This window comes from Nipponia nippon, unplaced genomic scaffold (genome assembly GCF_047370975.1).
Source record: "Nipponia nippon isolate SJK-2023a ecotype South Korea unplaced genomic scaffold, ASM4737097v1 scaffold_7, whole genome shotgun sequence".
NCBI classification, from domain to species: Eukaryota; Metazoa; Chordata; class Aves; order Pelecaniformes; family Threskiornithidae; genus Nipponia; species Nipponia nippon.
The window spans coordinates 10,675,786-10,699,030 of record NW_028262391.1 but is presented as its reverse complement, the minus strand read 5'-3'; the positions used below and the strand labels follow the sequence as shown (position 1 = coordinate 10,699,030).

Genomic DNA, 23,245 nt, shown 5'->3' with positions numbered 1-23,245 from the left:
TGTTACTTAAATGTGTAGAAGTCAGTCAGAAGAGATCATCTACATTGCAAATAAAATATATTAAAAAAAAAAAAGAGAAAGAAAAAAATATTTTAACTTATCTGTGTAGTGTTCCTGCTACAGCCAAAATCAATGATCTAATTTACTAGTAGGAATTATTCTGGTTTCCATAGAATCTTGCTACCTTAAAAAAGGCCAAAGTGATTTAGACTTGTTACAGAGAAGCAACTTCCTTTGTTCCGGTAGCTGTAAAGCCCAAATGTTTTGCTTTGCCTGCCTGTCCTATACATCCTTCCCTCTTGTTTGACACAGGTCTAACATACATGGAGTTGGGCTATTAACACACAACTGGATGGCACGACGATACCTGCTCTTATTGCTTTCATTTTTGACCAGCATCAGTCATGCCCTAATACTGCTGCTTCCATCTGTAAGAAATGGTTAATTTGCCTACGTCTGCACTACATAACTAACAGCAAAGTTATTCCACTGCAGGAGTTGTTTAAGATTCATCAGAGCAAAGCTCTTGGGTATAGTAGCCACCAAATTTTGCCCTTCACGGTCTGCATTTCATCGGGCTTTTTTCAGCATAACTTTGTCTGTCTTGTAGTTATTTTCATAACAGAAAAACAAAAAAATCTTGTGCAACCATGATCCCTCAGCCATTACATCTTTTAAATTCACTATCTTGAAAGATGTTACTGGATAAAATTAGAAAATAATTCAACAAATAATAGAACTATTTTGTTAGCTGTTCAGTTATACAGTAGTGTATATATTTTAAGCGTGAACCTATGGATAAAGTGATAACCAAATTCCTCTTTTCCAAGCAATAACTACTAACATACCTGACTAATAAAATGTGACAGCAGATACCTAAAACAAATTTTGCTGTTACACAGGGTTATTTACAAACTTAAAAAAAAGGAAAGTCCATTTCATTTGGCTCTTCCATGTTCCTCAGCAGTTAAATAACATGCATTAGGCATCACCCAGAATATGTTTAGCTTACAAGATACGATTTTTATTTAGAGAAAAAGATATTTATAAGCTGTTATATCCATTCACCTGCCTTAGTCTATGGCCCTTTTGTTAGCTGCGGGCCACCAAATGAAATCTTCCAAAATACACGTGGAGATGAATTGTCCAGGAGATAGTATTTCTCAAGAAATGCTTCACTGAAGGTAGACCTTGGAGAATCGCTGTGGTAAAATGTTTTCATCATTCTAGTGTGTCTGCTGTGCCTTTACACTTGAACTGACTGAATAATCTTGGGAACAAAGATTGTTTCTCTGTAAGGGGGAAAACAGCTTTTGTTACACGCGTTTCATCAAAAGAATAGTCTATGCATATGGACAAGAGAGTCCAAAATGAGAGCAATGGATCCCGGTACCTTCTAGACATTGTGATTTAGATTTAAAAACAGCTTTAAAATGCACCAAAGGGTACGTTTTAATGCACTTTAGACAGCTGATGATGAAAAATCCAACATACTCCTCCTACAAGTTAAAGTCTGTTTCTACATCTCTTTCAGTGTACTCTTAAGTCAACTTTTTATTACCTGTGCAACTCTGGCACAATGTAGTCTGTAAATCAGAATCATTTATAAAATAGAAGTAAATTGTGTTCAACATTCCAGTCTTGTGTTTTTAGTATAGATACGCATATACATTACATAGTTGTGTATCTATATATACACATACATAGACACATTTTTTAAATGTTCCTACTGTTCTCTTTCTGTCAATTAATTATAATGCATACCTATTATGCTCTGTCTTTTGAGTACAGGAAAGTGTTGCTTTTGAAATTGTATTAACTTTGTAGAAACAAGAACTTCCAAAATTCTTCAGCGTTCAAGTTTTTTCACAGTTAATATTGCTAAGGCAAGGTAATAGTGTCTGTAAAGCTAAAACACGTCCTTTAGAAAGAAAATACCATTTTAGTTTTTCAGTACTCTAACTGTTAGGAATGATGATCTCAGCTTTATTTACCAACTGTTCTTTTCATTTTAAATGGAGATTGAGAGGGAGTGTGACACTACTGGCACTTCTTGGGTACAGAAGTACTCTTGTCTCATAAAGAATTATTTTAAAATAAAAATCTGTCATTTCAATTTCACTGATGGGAAGCTGAAGCAATAGTCAGTTAACATCCAGTCCTTTAGCTACTTCTGTTGTCTGAGCAGCAGCGCTGAGGCAAGTATGATTGGGTGGCTTGCAACATTCTGGCCTCCAGACATCAATATTAAGCCATGAAATATTGCTGGATGCCTGAACTGGTTCCGAGTCCGTTGGCCTGTCTGCGAGCCCCATTCTGCATCTTTAAACATAACGAACACTATTGAGATAGATAGGCTCCTACCTTCCTTTGGGAGCACTGTGTACGTTGCTTCCATGCCCGCGTGGATGTGGTCAGTAACGTGACAGTGTAATAGCCAGGTTCCAGGGTTCTGCGGGGTCATTTCCACGGTTTGAAATGTCCCAGGGAACAGGTCAAAGACATCTGCCCGGTAAACCCCTGTTCGCTTCAGGACAAAAAGAAACAATGGGTAAACAGCGTGGCATTACCAGATGGCAGTAATTTAAGCTTCCTTTTATGCATATTCGCACCAAACTTTTTAATCACAGTTGAGCGAAAAGACATGTACTGTATGTCATTTCTACAGAAGCATCACTTTATTAATCTTTTAAGCATGAAGTGGATGTACAAACTAGCAACTAAGTGGAAACGAAGGAAGACTACGGCTGTTGTCTTACCACAGCCATGAAGGTTCACAGCTACCTTGTCAAAGCAACTTGTGAGGTTACCGGTCAGCAAATGCTACTGGCAGGTATTCTGTCTCTTGTATGTTGATCAAATACAGCTTTAGGGCATAAAAAACTTCACAGTCAAATGACAAGTCCTGCTTAGTATTGTAGCATGTGACTTCTCACCAGAGATTACAGTCCTTGGTATTTGATCTACCTCTCATTCTTAACACAGCAAGAAATGAGTGAAAAGGACCTGTTACCTTATACTCAAAGCTGTGGCCATGGAAGTGTGCTGTGTGAATGTCTGCTTCATTGCCCATTCCCATCAAATACCAGCTTACTTTATCTCCAACGTGCATAGTCAGACCATGTAAATTTCCAAACACCTTTCCATTAATGGCTAAAAAGAGGGAAAGAGCAACACAGAGAAAACAAGTCATATTTTGTGTACTGTTATTCTCTAAACTTTAATAGAATACAAGATTTGAAAGTCAATGCCAGGCAAAAGCAAACAGCTTTGAACGGTATATAAAACCAAAACAATTGGACAGCATATTATGAATGTATCTGATTATATTCCATATTTAACTAGAAAGTAAGACGTAGTTAAAAGAAGTTCTTTACTGTAGACCATTGGTAATACTGCAGTTCTTAAAGATCTGCATTTCCTGCAGCTCTCCGTAAAGAGTAAGCTTTACCAGGACATGCTTTCAGGATGTACATTGCCTTTCCGACTTATCCAGAACAGTTGTTTGTTTGCTGACAGGAAATCAAAATTTCAAATTTCATTTTTACTCTTTCTCTCCTCAAAATTTCAACATGGCACCATTTTTTGGTAGGTTTAAAAAAAAAAAAAAAGTAATTCAGTGGCATTAACAGTGTTTTCAAATAGTTTGAGTGAAATTTTTCAGGCCTTCCTCCCTGGAACTGGAAATTCAGAGGGGATGAGAAAGTCAAATTTATATGCAGTACTTTCAAATATAGAGTTTCCAGAGTTACATTAACTAAATTGGGAAACATACCATGCATTTTATTACTTTCAAGGAATTCCTCATCTTCTTTGTCAACAAGGTGCGGGTTGGTAGAATAGGTTTTAATGTTTTCATCCAAGTACCATGACTCATTTTCATCAAAAATCATAAAAAGAAGAGCAAACTGAACTTTCTTTTTAGTATGAAATGATGGCAAATAATGTCTATGACACACAACAAGTGTGCCTATTAATCCACTGTAAGTGTCCTGAAATTACAAGTGAAAAATCATATAATTACAAGATGTGACTAAGCAGAAGCACTTTTAATGCCAGACATGAATTCTCTTACTGTTTTTACAGCTGTCAGTATCTGGGAATAAAGGTAGCCAGTGTCAGACAAACAAGGTTATTTCTTCACTGTTATATGCTACCCATGGATCAAGTTCAATGGACTATGAAGAGTAACTGCCTCTTTTTCATCTCTTGTTAGAAAGAAACATTTGTTCCATTTTAATTTCTTGCTCATGTTTTTTTTCCAAATTCTTTTAAGGTTTTAGGATTTTGAGCTTGGTTTCCATTCAAAATATATTTCTTGACAATTTTTTGTGTTTGCTGAGAAGGAAAGAATACATTAATTTCCATTAAAAATTATTAGTCATGTTAAGTTAATGGGTGCTTGTACAAAAATGGCAGATTTATGTTCCACAGTTGCATGTTAGTTTTCCCACACATGACTGATTAGATATTGAGCAAGCTATAAAGCGTTAGCTTTAAGAATGAAATCTGAGTGAGGTGATCTATAGCAACAGCAGAAGAACCAGGAAGCAAGAACATGAAGGGCCGTGACTCTCAAATTCTGCCCTGACTTCCTTGCATTATTCAAGACACGTTGAAATTCAAAGGTATGGTAGTGGAGGGAATGACCTGACAGAGAAAGGAGAAAGAGTTTCAAACTCATCTCCCTTTTGCTGTAAGTATATCTGTGTTGAAGTCATGAACAAAACCCTTCAGACTGTTATTAATAACATACCTTAATGATGTCCACCGTTGAATGGTATGCCCATGCAATACAATGTGGATCTCCTTTCCCAGAACTAGATCTCTCTGGGATTTTCCAGACATATGTTTTTGTTTCACCTAAATTAAATGAATATCGATGAATTTTAGAAGTTTTCTGTGTACCAACCCATAAGAGGTCATCGTGAAACAAATGTTATCTCCATGTACAGCTTATATTTGTCTTGAACTTCCTCTTCCCAATTACTGCCCTGGCTAGCTTACTGCTATTTCCCTTCGGCAGATCCCTGACTCTTCTTGCCAACAGATTTTTTTTGTGTGGCTGCACTGTCCAGTTTACCATACTTAATAAAAACAATTGTATCTTTTGTAAAGATCACAGAGGAACTTCTGAAATAATAGCTAGCATAAGCTCTGCTCTCCCTACGTAGCCAAATCTGTTTGCTTTCATGAAAGGTACAGCCCCGCTGCGTCAAAAAATTACTGATCTGTCAAAGGCTGGAATACAGAGCAGTCGTTAGCATGGCCGTTTTAATTGTAAAAATATTTGTCATAATCAGCATCAAAAATGTAAGAACCTGAGGTAAAAACAAATAAACAAACAAAACTGGAGTCTTTCGTGCTGTCCTAAACTGAAAGCTTGCTAAACCTTACTAGAAGGCTTGATGTTTCCTGCTAGAAATAAACAAGGATGCTTTGATACCTGGGTTAGTTACAGCAACAACAGAACTGTCTGTTTTCACTCCATGGGCATGTATAGAATAAGGTCTTGATGCCAAGTTCTTAAAAACTATTGTAATCCTATCTCCAATATTTGACATAAGCAGTGGCCCTGTTGGATTGAGAAGAAAGATTAACTTGGTTTTGCAAAAGATCAGAGCAGAGAGTTTGTTGTGTTCAAATACAAAGCAACATTGGCTTATAATTCAACTAAAAACTATACACGGATAAGTTATTCACTGTGATAGGCCAACTTGAGTAGCCGAAGTTAGGCATCTAAGTAGAGGCCTAAGTTTCAAAAGCTCCGAGCACCTACTGTGTGTTTCAAGTCAGTTTGGATGTTGCTGCCCGGTTTTATGCCGACTTTGAAAATACTGACCTGTGATCAGGCGGTAAACCAGAAGGGCTTTTTTCTTGTAAAGCAAGCAGTGTAATCTTGCAAGGAAAGCACCATAATAAAAGTAGCCATTCCATGTAGGTTTAGGCACTTCGTGTGGGTAGAACTATACTCAGTATTATTCTAATAGTATCTTCTTTTGTTTCACTGCATTTTTCCCAGTTTCAAAACTGAACTTCATGATGACTATACCTTGAATTTCCAGGTGCTGCTGTTCCTCTGCTCTGTTTTCGGGAGTACTGAATGTATGATCAGTGTACTCGCGATATACTACCTTTTTGTATTTTGAGCCAATGAATTTGTCTTCTTTATTTAAAAATGGATTGCCAGGGCTGGGAAAAAAAAAAAGAAAAGAAAGAAAATAGAGGTAAGAACATGTACATTTCTTCATGTATTTTAAAACATCTTTTGCAGGTATGTCAATTAACCATCAAACAAAAATTCAGCTCAGTGAAACAGTAGTCTCATAGACCACTGGTGTCTTCAACATGAAAACATTCTTGTTAATCTGGGAGGTTTCTCTTAACCTGGAAGGTTAAAAAAATGCACTATAAATAGACCAAGTCTATATAGTATTTGAGAGAATGCTGAGAGCTCGGCCTGGCAGATATTTCAAATTCCAGGAAGTCATCCAGCAACTTGCATACCGAAAAATAGAGCCCTGAGTGACTTCTGTAGATCTGAGATGAAGCCTAAAACTTGTAAAGCTTAAGTGCCTTGCTGAAATAAATTGTGAGGGACTGATTCTCTGCTGAGATCATGGGGGCTGGAGACAGTGGGGGGAAAAAAGGTCTGATAACAGCATAGTCCATATTATTTGTGGTTAGAACTGTGACAGAGCCCACTGTGGTATGCAGGGAAAGTAAATGTGCTATCAAGCTGAGGAAAAAGAAGAAAATACAATTAAGTCAATAAAAAAATACAGGCAGTTGCAATCTACTACTTTAACCTCAAATGAAGTTATACAAGTGGAACACATAGAAATTCATCAGTTCATTGTTCAGCCTCTTCTACTAATTGGCACGAGTTATTTGATCCAATCAGTTCCCTCTCATTGAGATTCAAATACTGGGAATAAAACACCAAGGCGACAAGCTTCGTAGTGAATGGATTCGGTCATGGACTTATCTTGTGTAAGCTAATGAAACTGAGAGGAGTAAAAAAGAACCTTACTCAGAGTACAGATAAACATTGGACAAAGACATGTTACATATTCTAAGTAACCAAATATCAGGACAAAGCAGTCATTGTATCTACAACTTAATGAACACGTTAAGCATTCCACATCAAGGACTGTACCAACATCAGTAAATAATAAATGCACCTGCACTATCCAGGATTCGTGAAAATCTGCAGCTGCCCCACAGATTTATGCTGGACTATTTCACAAACATCATGCTGTCTGGCTCACAGTTACATGGCAACATTACTGGAGAAGGACCATGAATTCAAGTGAGCTCTAAAAATACATATTACAAGAAAGTGTGTCTAGAAATGCCTGGAGGAGGAAAAGGTTCAGAGAAGTGAGTTGCTCCTTTGTTTTTTTTGCATTTTTTCCCTTGTGTATATTCTGAAGTACCTTTCCTCATGGTATTGATGCCGCTCAAATTCCCATGTCCTGTTAGGAGAATAGTCCCATTCAACTTCCACTGCAGCAATATAGTAAGTCTTTTCATGCAAGTACATAGATAGATCCACATTCCACCAATGGCATTGTTTCACTTTGTAATTCTGTTTCATGCCCCCTGTGTAGTGATCTGTTGTCAGGCACGACACTTCAAAAACTCCTAGAGGTTGTACAAGAAACAAAGACTTGAGGACAAAAATCTGTTACTAGTAGATCTTGAGATTGTATTACCTATGTTGATTTAGAGTTTAGAGACTGAGACACAGGCTATTGCTCATATAAGATCCCAATTCTTTGTGTAGTATGGCTACTTGTAGTAATAAAATTCAGCATACATAGAAGCTAGAAAAATCAAGGCTTTAGCATTAAGACCTTATGTCCTATGAACACAAGTTTGCTGCCCTTCAAACACAGCTGTACACAGTTTTAGCACCCAAAGGGTCAAAATATCAGCTATTTAAAGCTTGTCTCTAAGCATAAAATATTCATAGGTAAACAGTTTCTAAACTAGTAACAGGATTTTTAAACAAGACATTTACCTTCAGAATCAGGTGTCATAATAGCTGTAAGAAATGTATGTGGAAACAGATTTGCTGTATCCCTTCTTGTTCCTTTAGTTATGAATGTGTTTTCTGAAAAGTATATCCCATGGATATCGACTTCTGACCCCAAGCCCATCAAATGCCAGGAGACCACACTTCCTTTACACATCTCAAGACCGGGTTGATTTCCGTACATATAACCATTAATGGCTGTAGAAGATTTGAGGAAGCAAAACCCACCTTGATTAACACATTACTTAATTCTGCAATACAGATTAAATAATACACACTTCAGATGTAATGTGATGCCTTAGACTGACAGAAATATCAATGATGAAATACTTTATCACATCAGCGACACCAGAGAATCAATTCAAGCAAAACAACTTTTAAAACCCAGTGTTTAAAAACAATTTCTAACTTCTTTTCAATGTCTAAAGCACAGGTAGCTGACTTCACCAGCCTGAACTTCCACTGCTTTATACCTGTCATGCCTGCAGGATGCATAAACCATCCTGCTTTATACCCTGCAAGACCCTCCAGCCACACCAGTGGAGACAATCTGAAGTGGTTTTTAGTTTGAGTTACTAATCCTTTCTAGCTACTCCTGTGCATAACTTTCAAAGCCTGGGCCTCACAGATACCACTGAATGCTTGGTATCGAGGCTCTGTAAATAGTAGGAATGCCCCTGAGGACAACATTTAAGAAAGAGCATAAGCAAATATGTTTAAAGATTAGGACTTACTTGCAGGACTAGGTACTGAAGATAAAAAAAAAAATGTTCTTTCACATGAAATTTAAAAGACATTTCTACGATACCAAAATACCATCAGTGTGAAACTCAGCTCTGCCCTAATAAAGAAGCAATGATTTTCATTCTAAGGAGGCCACAGTACTGGTAACAGAATCCAGACTCAGCCGCGGACGCAAAATGAGCCAGCAATGTGCCCTTGCCACAAAGAAGGCTAATGGCATCTTGGGCTGCGTTAGGAGGAGTGTTGCCAGCAGATCAGATTAGGAAGGTCAGATTGCAGCTGCTATTGTAGAAATGCTTCCGACAAACTGAGCTGGAAAGCAGTTTAGCAGAAAAGGACCTGGGGGTCCTGGTAAACACCAAGTTGAACAGGATCCAGCAATGGGCCCTTGCTGCAAAGAAGGTGAATGGTATCCTGGGCTGCACTGGGCAAAGTATTGCCAGCAGGTTGAGGGAGGGGATCCTTCCCCTCTGCCCAGCACTGGTGAGGCCACACCTGGAGGACTGTGTCCAGTGCTGGGCTCCCCAGTACAAGAGAGACAGGGACATACTGGAGAGAGTCCAGCAAAGGGCCACAAGGATGATGAAGGGGCAAGAAAGCATCTTGCCTATGAGGAAAGGCTGAGAGAGCTGGGAGTGCTCAGCCTGCAGATGAGCAGGCTCAGGGGGACCTCATTAATGTATATAAACACCTGCAGGGAGGGCGCAAAGAGGACAGAGCCAGGCTCTTCCCAGTGGTGCCCAGCGACAGGACCAGAGGCAATGGGCACACAGTGACACACAGGAGGTTCCCTCTCAACATCAGGAAACACTTTGTCACTGTGAGGGTGACCGAGCACCAGCACAGGCTGCCCAGGGAGGTGGTGGAGTCTCCATCTTGGAGATATTCAGAAGGCATCAGGACATGGTCCTGGGCAACTGGCCCTGGGTGGCCCTGCTTGAGCAGGGGGCTTGGACCAGATGACCTCCAGAGGTCCCTTCCAACCTCAACCAGTCTGTGATTCTGTGAAAATCCTCCTTTCAGCTACATCATCCGTAGGGCAGAGGTCAGTTTTCTCTTGCTGCCTGGTTGCATTTGTAGGGGTTGCATATGGGCTACAGACCTAATTCCTCCTGTCTGCTCAAAGTGGTACATAACAGTGCTAAATGCACAACTGCCATGCAAGACACTGAACAGCTGGCATTATATTCTGAACTACCACATTTAACTGAAATTGAATTGCATTCAAACATGGTTTTGTTTCCAATGGAAAGGAATGAAATGTCTGCCACTATATAGTTTCCCAGTCTCCAACATGAGATCACAGCAGTAAAAACCTTATTGTAGAAATGAATATTTGGCTAACTCATAATTTTCTTACAGTGCATTTTGTTAGACTCCTGGAAGTCCTCATCTTCTTTGTCAATTTTATTAGGATTTAGTGTAAACATCAAAATATTGTCATCCAAGTACCAGCTCAGATTCTCATCAAATACTGTGGCAAGTAGAAAAAACTCCATATTCACATTTTTCTGTTGAGAAGAAATAGCACAAAGGAAAATAGAAATAAGTGAACAGAAAATGTCAGGAAAAAAATTCTATGCGCATAATAATTTATAATTCACAAAGCAGGATAGATGCATACATTGATACTTCATGCTGATAATCTCAAAGCTCTCTAATTGCTGTATCTGACTAGATAACTGCTCTTAATGCTCTTTCTACCAGCAGGAACCACCTCTGGAAATGAATGTGTGTTTTGGTCTTTAAAGTCTCTACATTTTTCTAGTCATTCTCATCCTAGCTGAGACTTGAATGCCAGTGGTTGCTCACTGCAATGGTGGTTTCACAATACAGTGTCTGAGCCAGACTGATTTTGCTTTTTAAAAAAAAAAAAAAAAAAAAAATCAAACCCACTTTCTTCATTTTATGTATTCCCCTCAGCACATGGGTGAGACTGTGATGTGGAGAGGAGGTGGTGCCGAGTGGTTGTTAATGCGGCAGGCCCTGAGGGCACAATTCAGGAAGAGAAAGCAGATTCAGCTACAATGATGCAAATGCTTCCATTTTTCTTCTTTGACTGACCTGTTTCCCAGAAGAAAGCAGAGCTCCTTTCCTGCACACCAAGAGAGGACCCACAAGGCCAGAACTGGTGTCTCTGACTGCATCCACAGCTGAGTAATAAATCCAGGTTAAACAGTCTGGATCCTGGTCTGTGGGGCCCACATCTTCTGGCACGTTCCACTCATATGTAAACGTAGCACCAGGATTCACATGAGAGGCTGGAGATTCAGTACCTATTATAGAAATCAACATTAGGAAGCATGCCTAATGAACATTGTTTATTTTATCACCTTTAATACATCAACATGTACGAGAGCTTGTTCTCTGGTGCTTGCTATATAGGATCCCCATCTATAGGCGCACCTCTGGAGGCGGCACCGTACAATGCCCCCTCGTCGCTCTTGCGGTAACTCACGCCATGGGGCTGAATACTAAATGGGCGGCTGGCATTGTTTCGGAAGGTCACCCTGATGGTCTCACCCACTTCAGCCTTGATAACAGGTCCTAGAAAAGAGCACATGGTCTAATTACAAGATGTTTCTATCAAGTGATTTACAGAGCTTATAGCAATCAATGGCTGGCTGCTTTTCCCGTTGCATGGGGAACTGCCCCTGGGCCTCTGTGGCCACAGACCAGGTCCCTGGCAGATGACCTGAATCACATGGCAGCCCAGCAGCAACCGGACTGCTCCATTCCCAGTTCCTCATGGAGGCCCAGTAACACGCAGGACAGTTCCTCCCTTTGGTAAGGGACCTACAGACATTAGCACCAACCTCAAACTCAGTCCAGAGCCATGCCAGAAGCAGCCAGGTTATAAATAGGGCTAGACCTGCCTACCCTGGCCTTGTAATTCTGAGCCTGACCTTTGGAGCCCATGGCATATTCCCACAGGCATGTTGGGGACCACCACAGCATTGCCTTCAAGAGCTTTCTCACACCCTGGGGTGCCTCTTGGAGGAAGCCACAGGCACCAGCATCTGCAGGAGGCAGGGAGAGCTGAGGGCCCCTCCTTTGGAGGTGGAGGGGCACTGTTGCCTAGCAAGCGGAAGTAATAGTTTTCTCTCATAAACCTTTGACATGAAATAATTATAGATAACTTACCTAAGAGTCCAAGATGTGCTTCCTCTGCAAGCCTTTTTTTATGTTCAGTGAAAGAACCATCTGTGTATTCTTTGTAAACGGCTTTTTTATAAGAGCCACCAATTCTCGTCTCACTTTGTTCAAAAAATACGTGAGATTCACTGTGTAAAAGAAATTGCAATAGGTGCAAACAGTTCAAGTCATAACGCTCAGCTTTACAAAGGCAGTCAGGACCTCAACCCTACATTCTGAGGCATGATGTGCTGAGTTTGTCTTTTGGGTCTCCTTTCAGTGATCTGGCCGCACACTTATATGCAGTCCCATATAAGGATGTGAAGGAATCCATTATCCTTCACTAACTTCTCTTTAAGAAAAAGACACTGTGCTGTGTTGCCCTTATAAAGCCAGCACGCCTAGAGACTCATCAACAATGATTTCCAGTCAACATTTCGTAACCTGAAGTTTACTCTTCTTTTTATTAAAAGGTACAAATAGTTCAACAACAGTAGATACAAACACCAAGAATATGTAACATCTAAATAGAAAGTGAGAAGATTTCATCTACACTTCTTAGTCTACACTTCTACTCTGCAAAAAAGAACCTTTCAATGTTTTACAAGCACTGTTCAAACAATGAACTGTGCCTTGTCCGTTGTGGACCAGGTAAGTATTCTTTAACTCACAGATGAAAAATCTGAGGAATCAATGCATTCAGTGAATTGATTCAGGTCTTAAATATGTAAACACAGAGCAAAGGGCAAAGCTACCTCGTGCAAGTTGTTTGCTAGCTGAGATGCCGTTAGTGTGATTTTCATCAGCTAAGGAGATGATCATGAATTCTTAGCTTTGTTTTCTAACTCAGAATAATCAACCATCTTGAATCATCAGAGGTCACTGCCTACATTACATTACATTTCATCTTCATCCCAGTGAAATTACTAATGTTACAGCAAAATTTATAGTAAGATTGCAAGGAAAATAATAGACCTAATGTGGTCTGATATTTATCCTGGCATTAATGTTTAAGCAGAGGTGAGGACAATGAGAAATTCTGCTTAGAAGTCAGTTCTACCACGGCTTACCTTATTTAGCATGTTTATATCAACTCTGCTTGGAAAGTAAAACTTCTTTAATTAGAAGCCTTTACCTGTCAGCGATTAATTCTTGTCCTGTAAAATGGTTCATTGCAGATGGGCCATAATTCCATATGATCTCTTCAGCAGCAATGAAGTACTGTCTTATCTTTGTACTCTCATTGTGATCTGTTGTGGCTTTCCTACAATCTTCTACTTTAAAAAGGGCCTGCATACCACCTGGAAAAAAATGAGGTAGAGAAAACTAGGGAGAAGGAACTGCGCTTTGTTCTCACTTTCCCTGCTTTCAATCCAATAGCTCTTCTCTTCCCTGGAGAATTCCCATACCATTGATGGATATGCAAATCACAAATGAAAAGGAAGAAGAATGATATAAAAGAATGCACGCCAGCTGAGCTAGGATGTAGAAACACAACCATGGTATTTACAGTAGGCAGACAGGTGTGGTAAAGTGTATTTTACTTGTAAAGCTGCAACTGGTAGTCACAGAGAGGATTAGGGTGGAGTGGAAATGGTACTGTCAGTTAGCACTTCAGTCCAGGCCAGGTGCTACCAGACCGACCATCTTCCCTCTATATCTAATCAACAGCTTACTTGTGAAGCTCCTGGGTCTCTGCACCCGAGGAGAAAGGTCTGTTAGCAAATCTGCTTGCTGGAGATACAAATAACGTAATAAAGAAAGCCCTTTTACAGCTCTGGATTAGGCCAATTCGTAGGATTAAGTCTTGCCCAGGACGCTTCAACCACATCAGGATGCTGCTTGACGTGATAGCTATTTCAAAACTTATAACCTCTGTGTAGTTGACTTTGTGAGTTAAACATACTCCTTTTTATATCAGAATTTTCAAATCTTGGAGAATGATTTTGAGTTCTGTGTTCCTTCACACTTTTCTGAGAAATTACTTCTCTAACTTACTTACAGGGATATAGATCATGGAAAAGTGTGGCATTAGCTTCCAAGTATTTCATACGATTAACAAACACTGGAAATACGGGAAGATCCAGGGAAGAGAAATGCAGATCATCTCTGCTCATTAGCTAATATACTTTCCAGAACATGTCTTTGTCAGCAGGCAAGTTAGCCTGCCTGTCCTGTGCCCCTGGCCCAAACATGGAATGAGCCCCAACTTTTTTGTTGGCTAACAGAAAATTGTGATTAATTACCTTCAGTAAGAGGCAAACATCATGCTACTGTTTGTCTAAAGTTGAGGCTTGCAAAAGTGCAGCTGTGGCAGTTGCTGCCAACTGATAACAATTTCCATTACAGGCAAGAATTTCCTTGATTTCCATGGCTACATGCTCAAGCCTATCTAATGCACTTCAAGGCATTTCAATTACTATAAGAGTTTTGTTACCTAGAGGAGAGTATCGTCTGGCATATTATCAGGTCAGGAGTACTGCTAAAGTGACTCAGTAAACTGTTAGCTCAAGCTAAAAAAAATTCTGATCACTGGAACTTGTTCCGTACCTTCGATATGGTCATTCACTTGGCAGCTGAGCAGCCATTCCCCAGGACTCCTTGGTATCATGGCAGCATCAATAAACGTGGCTGGGAAGAGGTTGATGGTGTCAACTCGATGATGCCGTTCTATTAAGGTCTGTCCATGAAAGAAGGCTGAATGGATATCAGCTTCGTTACCCATGCCAAAAAGATGCCATTTTACCTTATCTTCCACACACATTGTGAGGTTTGGGAGGTATCCATACATGTACCCATTGATTGCTAAAAGAAATGTTATTTATTACAGTTACTTCCACAGACCTTGGGATCTTTTCTTCAAAAGCAGGTGTCATACAACCACTGCTCTATTCTTCAAAATAGAAAGAGGCTCGAAACAAAACTCTGCACCTTTGAAAGTGAGTCAATATCAGACACACGCTTCATCTGCACAACTATCTGCATGACCAGCAGTTCCTGCTATGATTCTGGAACCCATGTCAGAACCAAAGGTATCTTCCTTGTTGACACTAACAGTAAAAACTGTTTTCCTAAACTGCGGTATTATAGTACGGAGTTCAGGACTAAGAAACAGAACAAAGTAACACAAGTCTGTTTAGAGTGCCTGGGAAATTATACTGGCAAAGAGGTTCTTGGCCCCTAAGAATTTCATATTGCAGCTCCAAAGGTTTGATTGTACAATATTTGCCATCACTTTTAATTTTTTTTTTTATTTAAAAGAATCTTTCTTAATCCTCCAAGAAAAAGCCCTTCTTAAAAAAAAGACATTATCTACAGTTCATCTTTAAAAGACACAACACACAAAAATATTACTCCACTGTATCACTGACAAGCAACATTAATATAATGTTCTCTTACAGTGCATTTTATTGCTTTCCTGGAAGTCCTCGTCGTCTTTGTCAACTTTGGAAGGCTCAGAACAGTATGTCCTGATATTATCCTCTAGATACCAACTGAGATTTTCATCCATCACAGAAAACATAAGGATAAATTCAGCATCAAAGTGTTTATCACTGCCCTTATTCATTGTACCTGAAAAAGAAAGCAGTATATTCAGAGTCTTTGGCAACTGACATTATCTTTTCATCAGTTTTAAGTGTAGTATCAGTAGGGCTGGTCACCGTTTACTTCATATTTTGCCACTTTCCTTGAGTGTGAATGTACACATAAACTTACAGACATGCTCAGAAAACAAAAATCAGTTTTGAGAGATACCATAAAATAACTTTACTAAGAATAAATATTGCATGTGATAGGGTTACAGTAAATCTGATTCTCTTATCAGTATTTACACTTCCTTTTGCATTACTAGCATGAACACATCTCATTCGTATGGATTTGTGGACAAAGCATACCGCAAATTATATTTGCTGTCACACACAAAATCAAACAACTTCCTATACTATTGAAAGACAGCTAATTGAGAAGACAAAAAGCTGCTATTTCAAAATTAGCTGTAATCTTCTCCTAGTAAATTATTTCACTGATATTTATCAATAACTATTATCAATCACGTAGCATATGTATTTACTTACTTACTTATTTATTTATGGTTTACCTTTCCTGCAAATTATTAAAGGCCCAACAAGCCCTGAGGCAACATCTCTTGGAGCATCTATGTGGGAGTGGTAAACCCTGGTAATGCAGTCTGCATCTCCCTCAGCTGGACCTTGATCTTCTGTCACGTCCCATGTATAAGTGTACTGGCTTCCAGGCTCCACACCATCATCTCTCTTTTGCAAATCTTTGGTGTTGTCAGGATAAAAAGCACCTGAAGAATGCCACGCAGCCGCCATTAACACAACACATTCACAATATGGTGTCAGGATAGCACCTGCCATCCTTTAAAGTTGACTACATGTTGCAGTAATATGCACTGAACATCTGAATACAGGTGAAAAAAAAAATCATTAAAATCAGGTGAGTAGATCTTTTCCTTCTCTTTAGGAGTCTCTTCATTTGCCTTTTAATTCCATGGGAGTGCTTCAATTAATGGCACATTAAATTTAGTCCTTAATTTATTAGGAGAGCACCATGTACTTCTGCTAAAAAGATAACAATTCAAATATTTGTAAAACATTTGTTAAATATTGATCTTGGAAACTGTTCTAAAATATTGCATATATCCTCAAGGAATATAGGTGTCACTGGAATGAGAGCAACAGAAAAAAAAAATTTAAACATTCTTCCAAAAAGTGCATGTGCTGCTACATAACACACTGTTCGGCTCCCACAGAATGTGTCTATATCAAGCCACATATGAGCTGTAATGAAAAACTTCATGAAATGTTAGAAGCTGATACTTTATAAATTCTTGTAATGAAAAATTTTTAAAGACTGCTTTTGAGACATCATCATATTCTCAACAATTCACACACTGTTTTTAAGGCCCACTAGTAGACCTTCCAACAGCCATATTCCAATGCCATCTGGAGCAGAAAATCCCTCATCGCCTGAGTGTGGCAAGACCAACTATTGCCAGGGCAAATCATCACTAATCCCAATAGCACACCTACATCTTAAAGTGTGTCAGACTTTTCTCTCATTGATTTATTACTAAGCAGTAGCTGTTTCTCCATTTTAAGAAATTCTTGTGTATCTTATATACAATATATACAAACTTAGTGTTAAGAATTTGGAACTGTAAGTTACCACTGTTACCAATATCTTCTTCACAACAGCATGAATTTTTCCTTTAGATATCCTCAATACCTGCATCTTTTATATAACTTTATACCCTTATTTCAGGTGAAATATAAATACTCTTAGATGAGGTGAAATGTTGATCTAAAATCGCCTTCTTTATGAATTCCACTTTTGGCTTTGTATTTTGCTCGTGAAAAAATTATCAATAGCTCCTATTTTAAATTGATTGTGTCCTGTTTTAAATCTTTATTTACTTGACCAGTCTTCTCTGTGATGAGAGAATATCACTTACACTCAGAGGAATGATAAACTTGCGATAAATTCTGGCACGGAACGGGCTCAAGCTTACCTTCATTTTCCTTTGTGTATCTTACACCATGTGGATGCAGTGTGTAGTTTCTGGAAGCAAAGTTTTTCAAGTGTATAATAATGGAATCTCCAACTTCTCCCTTAATGATAGGGCCTAAAAAACCCAGCCAGGAAGGTTTGTCAACTATCACATCATATAAATGATTTGTGTACTGGGTGTAGACAGCCTTCTTGTAAGTGCTTCCTATCCTATGTGGTCCTCTTCTGAGAAAGACTCCAGCCTGCCTGTAAAGAAAATACACAAACCCATCTGTAGTGTCAGGTACTCATTTTACATTTGAATGGTGTTAATTAGTACGGTCTCAAATAAAGGCCCGGCCTCTGTAGCGCTGTGCACAACTATATCGGTGCTTAGGAGCAAACATGTCTCTTATTGCAAAGAGTTAGACACCCATATAGAGATTAAATATTATGCACCAACCTGATTTTTTTTCTACCTATTTTGTAGACTGAAGATAAGGGTATTTGATACAATTTCAGGCAAATTTGAGAGCATGTGGACAAAGCAAATAATAGTTATTATTGCTCGAAACTTTTGTACTTGCATGCTTAAATTGCTGTACAATTTTCCATTGCCTATTAAAAATAACGATTTCCATCATCACACTCTTATGCTGACTGCATAGTCCTTGCTCCATTGCGATGAGGGGCAGACTTTTCAGCTGTAAAATACATTTAAGATGTCTGGACGTGAGCAAAACCACAAGGTGCTGCTAATGTCCTGTGTGTGCATTGGAGGGGGGGGGCTGCAGAGTGCTGAAATGAGTGAGAGCAAGCCCTCAGCCTGCTCACCAGTCATAGATGAAGAAGAATCACAGCCTCAGAGCTTGAAATGGATTTACCCTAATAAAGTCTCATTTTTACCGATTCAGCCCAAGAATGTACAAACAGGTTACACGAGAGCAAGGAATTAGCAATGACCTCCTCAATCACTAAGTGTCCTAACTACTGGACCATTGCTCCTCTCAATTAATGAAACACTTATATTAAAAATGCGAGCTTGGTTAGCGAAGAATCAGCCTAACCCATGAGCTAAAATGAGACTGATGGAGATGATATTTCCTACATGTGGTGACAATACCTCTGACCCACGTAGCTATCGTGGATATGCTGCCCAAGCACCACCAGCCGCAGGCGAGGGGTCACCACGTGTTTCTGACAACCATCACCTGGGAACGGCTTTGGAGCCAACCTTTGCCTGTGCTGTCAGGTACCTTTCATGAAATATTTTAGTCTCTGAGAATAGTTATCTTCGTGAAAAAGTGCTTGTAGTCGCTAACTACAACGGCTCTTCAAACCAGCAGTGCTACTATTGGCTGATGCCGTTAGCCCAAACTCTGGAGTCTCTTTAACACCAAATCCTCCTGCCCATTTCCCTGCCCATTTCGGGAGGACTGGCTGTGGAAGCAAACCTCTTCCAGGAGGAGGCAATCCCAGGAGATAGGGCAACGCTGCCTGAAGTTCAGCAGCCTCCTGGTTTCTCATCTTACATGATAAGAAACCAAGCCAACCTGGTTTCAGATTCGCAGCAGGCCACATTGCGAAGGAAGTTAATCCTGCCCAAAAATGCCAAGTATTTCCCAGAAGGCTGAGCACTGTTTGAGCATGTGGGGAAGGAATTGTTTGTACCTTGGCAAGCACAGATCTGAAGTGTAATTGAAATGCCAATTCAGAGCTCCATGAAACTTGGAGAGCATAAACTTAGTGGCAAAGGTTCAGTTACTGGAAGTCTGAGTGCATGAAGCTTTTTAGCCACAAATTAAATCAAACAAATATGTTATGGCTCTTCTTAGACTGTTTAAACAGCTCCCGTTTAATTGTAGAGTATTCCTTCTAGCAAGTACACTGCACTCTTCCCTTCTCCTGCTCTTCCCTGCCTCTATAAACATCAATCTCTGTACAAGCACAGCCTCATAGATGAACGGTTCAGGAGGAGAGGAAGATCGGAGAAGGTTAAAATGAAAAGTACGATAAAAGGGACCAGCTCCATTGCAGGCATGCAACCACGGGAAAACTGGAATTAATTTAGCATGCTGCAGGTTGCCACAGAGCAGAGAAAACCAGCGAAAGTGCAGTGAATGGCAGTGGCTTGTTTTATTACAACACTGCTCTGCAATTTTCAGACAAAATGCCCTGCTTTCACCATTTATCGGAATTACTAGCCTGCTGAATCACTGGCAGTGTCTTACACATTACTCGCTCTATGAGTACAAAAAAGAAGTTGACTGCTTCGTCTCAGGCCTGATGAAATGGCAGATTATGGCTGGGGTATTGTTGGCTGTCACAGAGGAAACAAACCACAGGAAGTCTTCTAATCCCTCATCTACAGACTAAATGAGAGCTGTATTTTTGAGATTCTTTTAATTTCTGATTTCTCTTTTCATTGTTTTTATTTTAGTATAGTCCTACTTCATTTTAAAGGCACTGAAAAAAAAGGAAAGAAAGGAAAAAAGGCAAGAAGAAAGGAACATTTTTTCTCTCTCAAATATTTCTCTGATGCCTTTTATATCTGAGTTTCCTTTATTGATTATTCATATCTTCAGGGTGCTCCCCTCTACCTCACCATACTTATCCTCATCCTACCTATCACTCTGACTCGGCCCAGGACCCTCCTTGCCTTGTAACCAGCAACCCAGCTCCTCCACCGCAGCTGGAAGGACCCAGCTGTGCTGCTGCCAGGGAAAATGACCCCTGCCAACAATGAATATCTATAAAAAAGGAAACCTGTGCCCAGTCGGAAAGTTTTAAATTTGTCAAACTTCTACGTTTAAAAACATGACAGCAAAAGTCTTCTCTTCAATACTGGCACCTCAGCCATTCAAAATTAAACATCATTAGACATTCAGGCTCTTTTTCTGCTACTTAGTAAACATGTCATTGCAACAAATTCACAAGACACCTACATATGCCAATGCTTTTAATTAGCAGAGCATTGGAATGCAATTCTCAAGCAAGCCAGGAAAAAACCAAAATTCCCTTATATGTCTGACAGAAAATACACTGACACCAGCATGATTCACTTCACTGCCTTCACCAGGTTTGCAGTCTGGCCCTAGTGTCTAAAGCAGAAAATACTGTAAAATAAAACTCAACCAGTGTAAGCCGTTTTACTTACTCTTCTTCTGCAAAAAGCTGTCCAGATATGACATTAGTATTGCCGGGTGCATAGTTCCACTCGGTCTCTATAATGCCGATGTAGTACTCCCTGGTCACTGCCCCGACTTGGCAACAGCAAGAAACCAGCAAGCAACTTAGGAAAAATAGCTTCATTTTGCATTCACAAACCTTGTGGAAAATGTGAAATAAAAACACAGGACGGGCACATGCAATTTCCCTTTATATGTTCTTGTCTCTCCCACCTCCCACCCTCCTTACCTCCCCCCTCCCCGCTCCTGTTTGCTTTGGTGAACACAATAAAATGTTGCACAATGTCTCTGTGTGTCAAGAGTAAACAAAAGATTCTGGTAACCTCGTCAGTTCAGATAATCTTCAAAGAAATTTTTTCAACTTCTGCCAACCTACTATCACACAAATTACCATTTAGACTGTTATCCAATTGTAAATATTGTAGCTGAAAGTACTGCAGATTTAAATGGATTTACAGACTTAAGACTAATTACATTCTTCACTATCTTTATCACTCTACAGCTTGTACACTACTGAGAAAATAATTCATGTGACATGTGGCACAAGAACACAACTTTTTAAGAGCACTGTGAAAAGCTCTGAATGACACCCATTTTTCTCTAGTGTCCCTGCTTCTGTGCTGCCAGAACCGAACGCGAGGCAGGCCCCGGAGGTGCAGGCTTTCCGCTGCCTATTTCCCTTGCTCCTTCTCGATCTCCAGATCGCTGCTGCTTCCCCTCTGCACAGCAAACACTAAACTGGTGCGACACAGACAGATAAGGGAGGACCTCGGTCACTGGTGTCAGAGCCGAGCTTACACACGGATGTGTACGTGGGTAAGCTCTGCTAACCCACCACAGTTCCCTTGGAAATGTAATTTTAGCACAAAGCGTGGCATATATAGCTAGAGATGAAAAGGACAGGCTGGCCACAGCTGGAGGAGGGAGGGGATGTTTGTGTCTCATTTCCAAGCAGTTTCAGTATTGCCCAAATGGCAACGAGACTCAGAAATTCCACAAAATGAGCTCCCTATGTTATCTCCTTCCTAGTCTATCACCAGACAGGATAAGCCACATTCTTCAATGATTAAAAGCATAATAGATGTATAAAGCTCCAGATAATCTTAACTGTTACCATTATCTAAATGTACTGCCCAGTGAGAAGGCTATACTTTTGCTTTATTCAAGTTCTGTAAACATTTTCTACCTGTTAGCCTCATTGAAAAGTAAGAACAAAAGCGTACCTTAAACATGGGACATTTAAAAAAACCACGTAACTAAAGTTTGCAATTGCGTTTTTTTGCAAGCATACTTCCATTACATCATGGTTGTGTCTGAAGCTTTAGACATACAAAGCCACCTGTAAACTTGCAAATTGTAAAGATCTCTATTAAAAAATATATATCTTCAGTCACTTGGGAATTCTTAAAAAAAATTTTTCTGCACTCTCAGCACTGACAGAGTAACACTTATTCTAAATGACATTTTTCATTATATGGCAACCTAAAAACATCTGTAATAGCCACAATCTTCTTTGAAGCTATTTTCTTAGTGGTCAGAAAAATTATTATTATTTTGGATAGAAGACTAAGAACATAACTAAAGTACAACAGGTTTCCCTTAATGACATACAGATCTAAACCTTATTTACGAGGACTGTGGTATACAGATAAATTACCAATTTTAATCACTATTCATATAAAAAAAATTCAGACACTGTTAGAATTCTGAAGTTCATAATGTTACCTTTTGGAATCGTCTACACATCTGCATTAAATGGAGGATTCTGCTTCTGTCTAAATGTCTGTGGCCAAAGCCAAGTTTTCGAAATCTGACTGAATCTATGATGAAATTCTGGAGTTTCCCAGGTTGGCATCACATGCTCAGAATGATTTCTGTAGGGATTTTTTTTTTTTCTTTGGCATGGATGAAGGTCAGTAGTTTAGTGGAAAGATCAGCTTGTACAGGTTGCACATGCCCCATTCTGTAAATTAACCAAGGTAAAAATGAGAAAACATTTACCTCCTCTTATTCTACTTAAATTCAAAGTCATTCCCTAATACTCAGCTAACAGAGTTGTTCATGTATATGTGCGCTATTTGGTTTATCTTTGTTCAAATTTCCATTGGACTGAGGAACAGAAAAAACCACACCAGCAGTATCCTTGAAATCTCCACATTTACTTGAGGGTAAAAACACGAACATTTCTTTGCCTTAGTCCCTTGACTCCTCTAAATTACTCTTTCTTGATTTGCAAAAGAACTGCATGTTGTTTTTTTTTTAAAGATAAAACAAAAACTTCTGACAGGCAAGATTTTTCCATTACCGCTTTTAATTGCATTTCACCCAAAATCTAAGATATTCGTGTACCTGAGCACACTTCTATTATCTTTCGCTTAAGGAACTCAAAAAACTGACAGAGGTGACTGAGCTTCCCAAGCCTGTATTACCACCTTCAGAGGGTGTTTGAAGAGCAGGAACCTCTCTCCTCTGGTAGACAGGGCCTAAAAAGACTGAGCACCCAATTTAATTGGTTAAATTATGAGTCTGCAGTTTGGTGTCATGAATATCCCCTTATTGTTTTAAACCACAATACCTCATTTCTCATACTGAAGATGCTGAAATGCTATGACTGTTCTGAAAG

At 39.4% G+C, this 23,245-nt stretch overlaps 1 protein-coding gene and 1 long non-coding RNA gene across 2 annotated transcripts; one reads left to right on the top strand and one right to left on the bottom strand.

Moving 5' to 3' along the window:
* Positions 1 to 36: 36 nt before the first annotated feature.
* On the bottom strand, positions 37 to 22,367 carry CP (ceruloplasmin). Its single transcript, XM_009468481.2, has 20 exons — positions 22,348 to 22,367; positions 20,592 to 20,761; positions 17,457 to 17,701; positions 16,020 to 16,232; positions 15,320 to 15,493; positions 14,471 to 14,725; positions 13,056 to 13,221; positions 11,930 to 12,069; positions 11,192 to 11,332; positions 10,850 to 11,061; positions 10,146 to 10,296; positions 8,027 to 8,239; positions 7,440 to 7,647; positions 6,053 to 6,192; positions 5,447 to 5,575; positions 4,757 to 4,863; positions 3,776 to 3,992; positions 3,014 to 3,153; positions 2,365 to 2,527; positions 37 to 1,292 (listed from the first exon to the last, which is right to left on the bottom strand). The coding sequence occupies exons 2-20, from the start codon at positions 20,744 to 20,746 to the stop codon at positions 1,222 to 1,224; spliced, it is 3,240 nt and encodes a 1,079-aa protein (XP_009466756.2). The 5' UTR covers positions 20,747 to 20,761; positions 22,348 to 22,367; the 3' UTR covers positions 37 to 1,221.
* LOC148050806 (uncharacterized) lies at positions 6,092 to 15,436 on the top strand. Its single transcript, XR_015700382.1, has 4 exons — positions 6,092 to 6,227; positions 12,394 to 12,571; positions 14,751 to 14,952; positions 15,322 to 15,436. It is a non-coding gene; the product is annotated as an uncharacterized LOC148050806 (long non-coding RNA).
* Positions 22,368 to 23,245: the final 878 nt, after the last annotated feature.

Excerpts from the sequence above, each read along its gene's own strand:
- CP (XM_009468481.2), bottom strand. The coding sequence starts at position 20,746 with ATGAAGCTATTTTTCCTAAGTTGCTTGCTGGTTTCTTGCTGTTGCCAA. Across the intron at positions 15,494-16,019 it reads TTTAATAATTTGCAGGAAAG|GTACAATGAATAAGGGCAGT; the intron begins GTAAACCATAAA and ends TTTCTTTTTCAG. Across the intron at positions 11,062-11,191 it reads GTACGGTGCCGCCTCCAGAG|GTACTGAATCTCCAGCCTCT; the intron begins GTGCGCCTATAG and ends TTTCTATAATAG.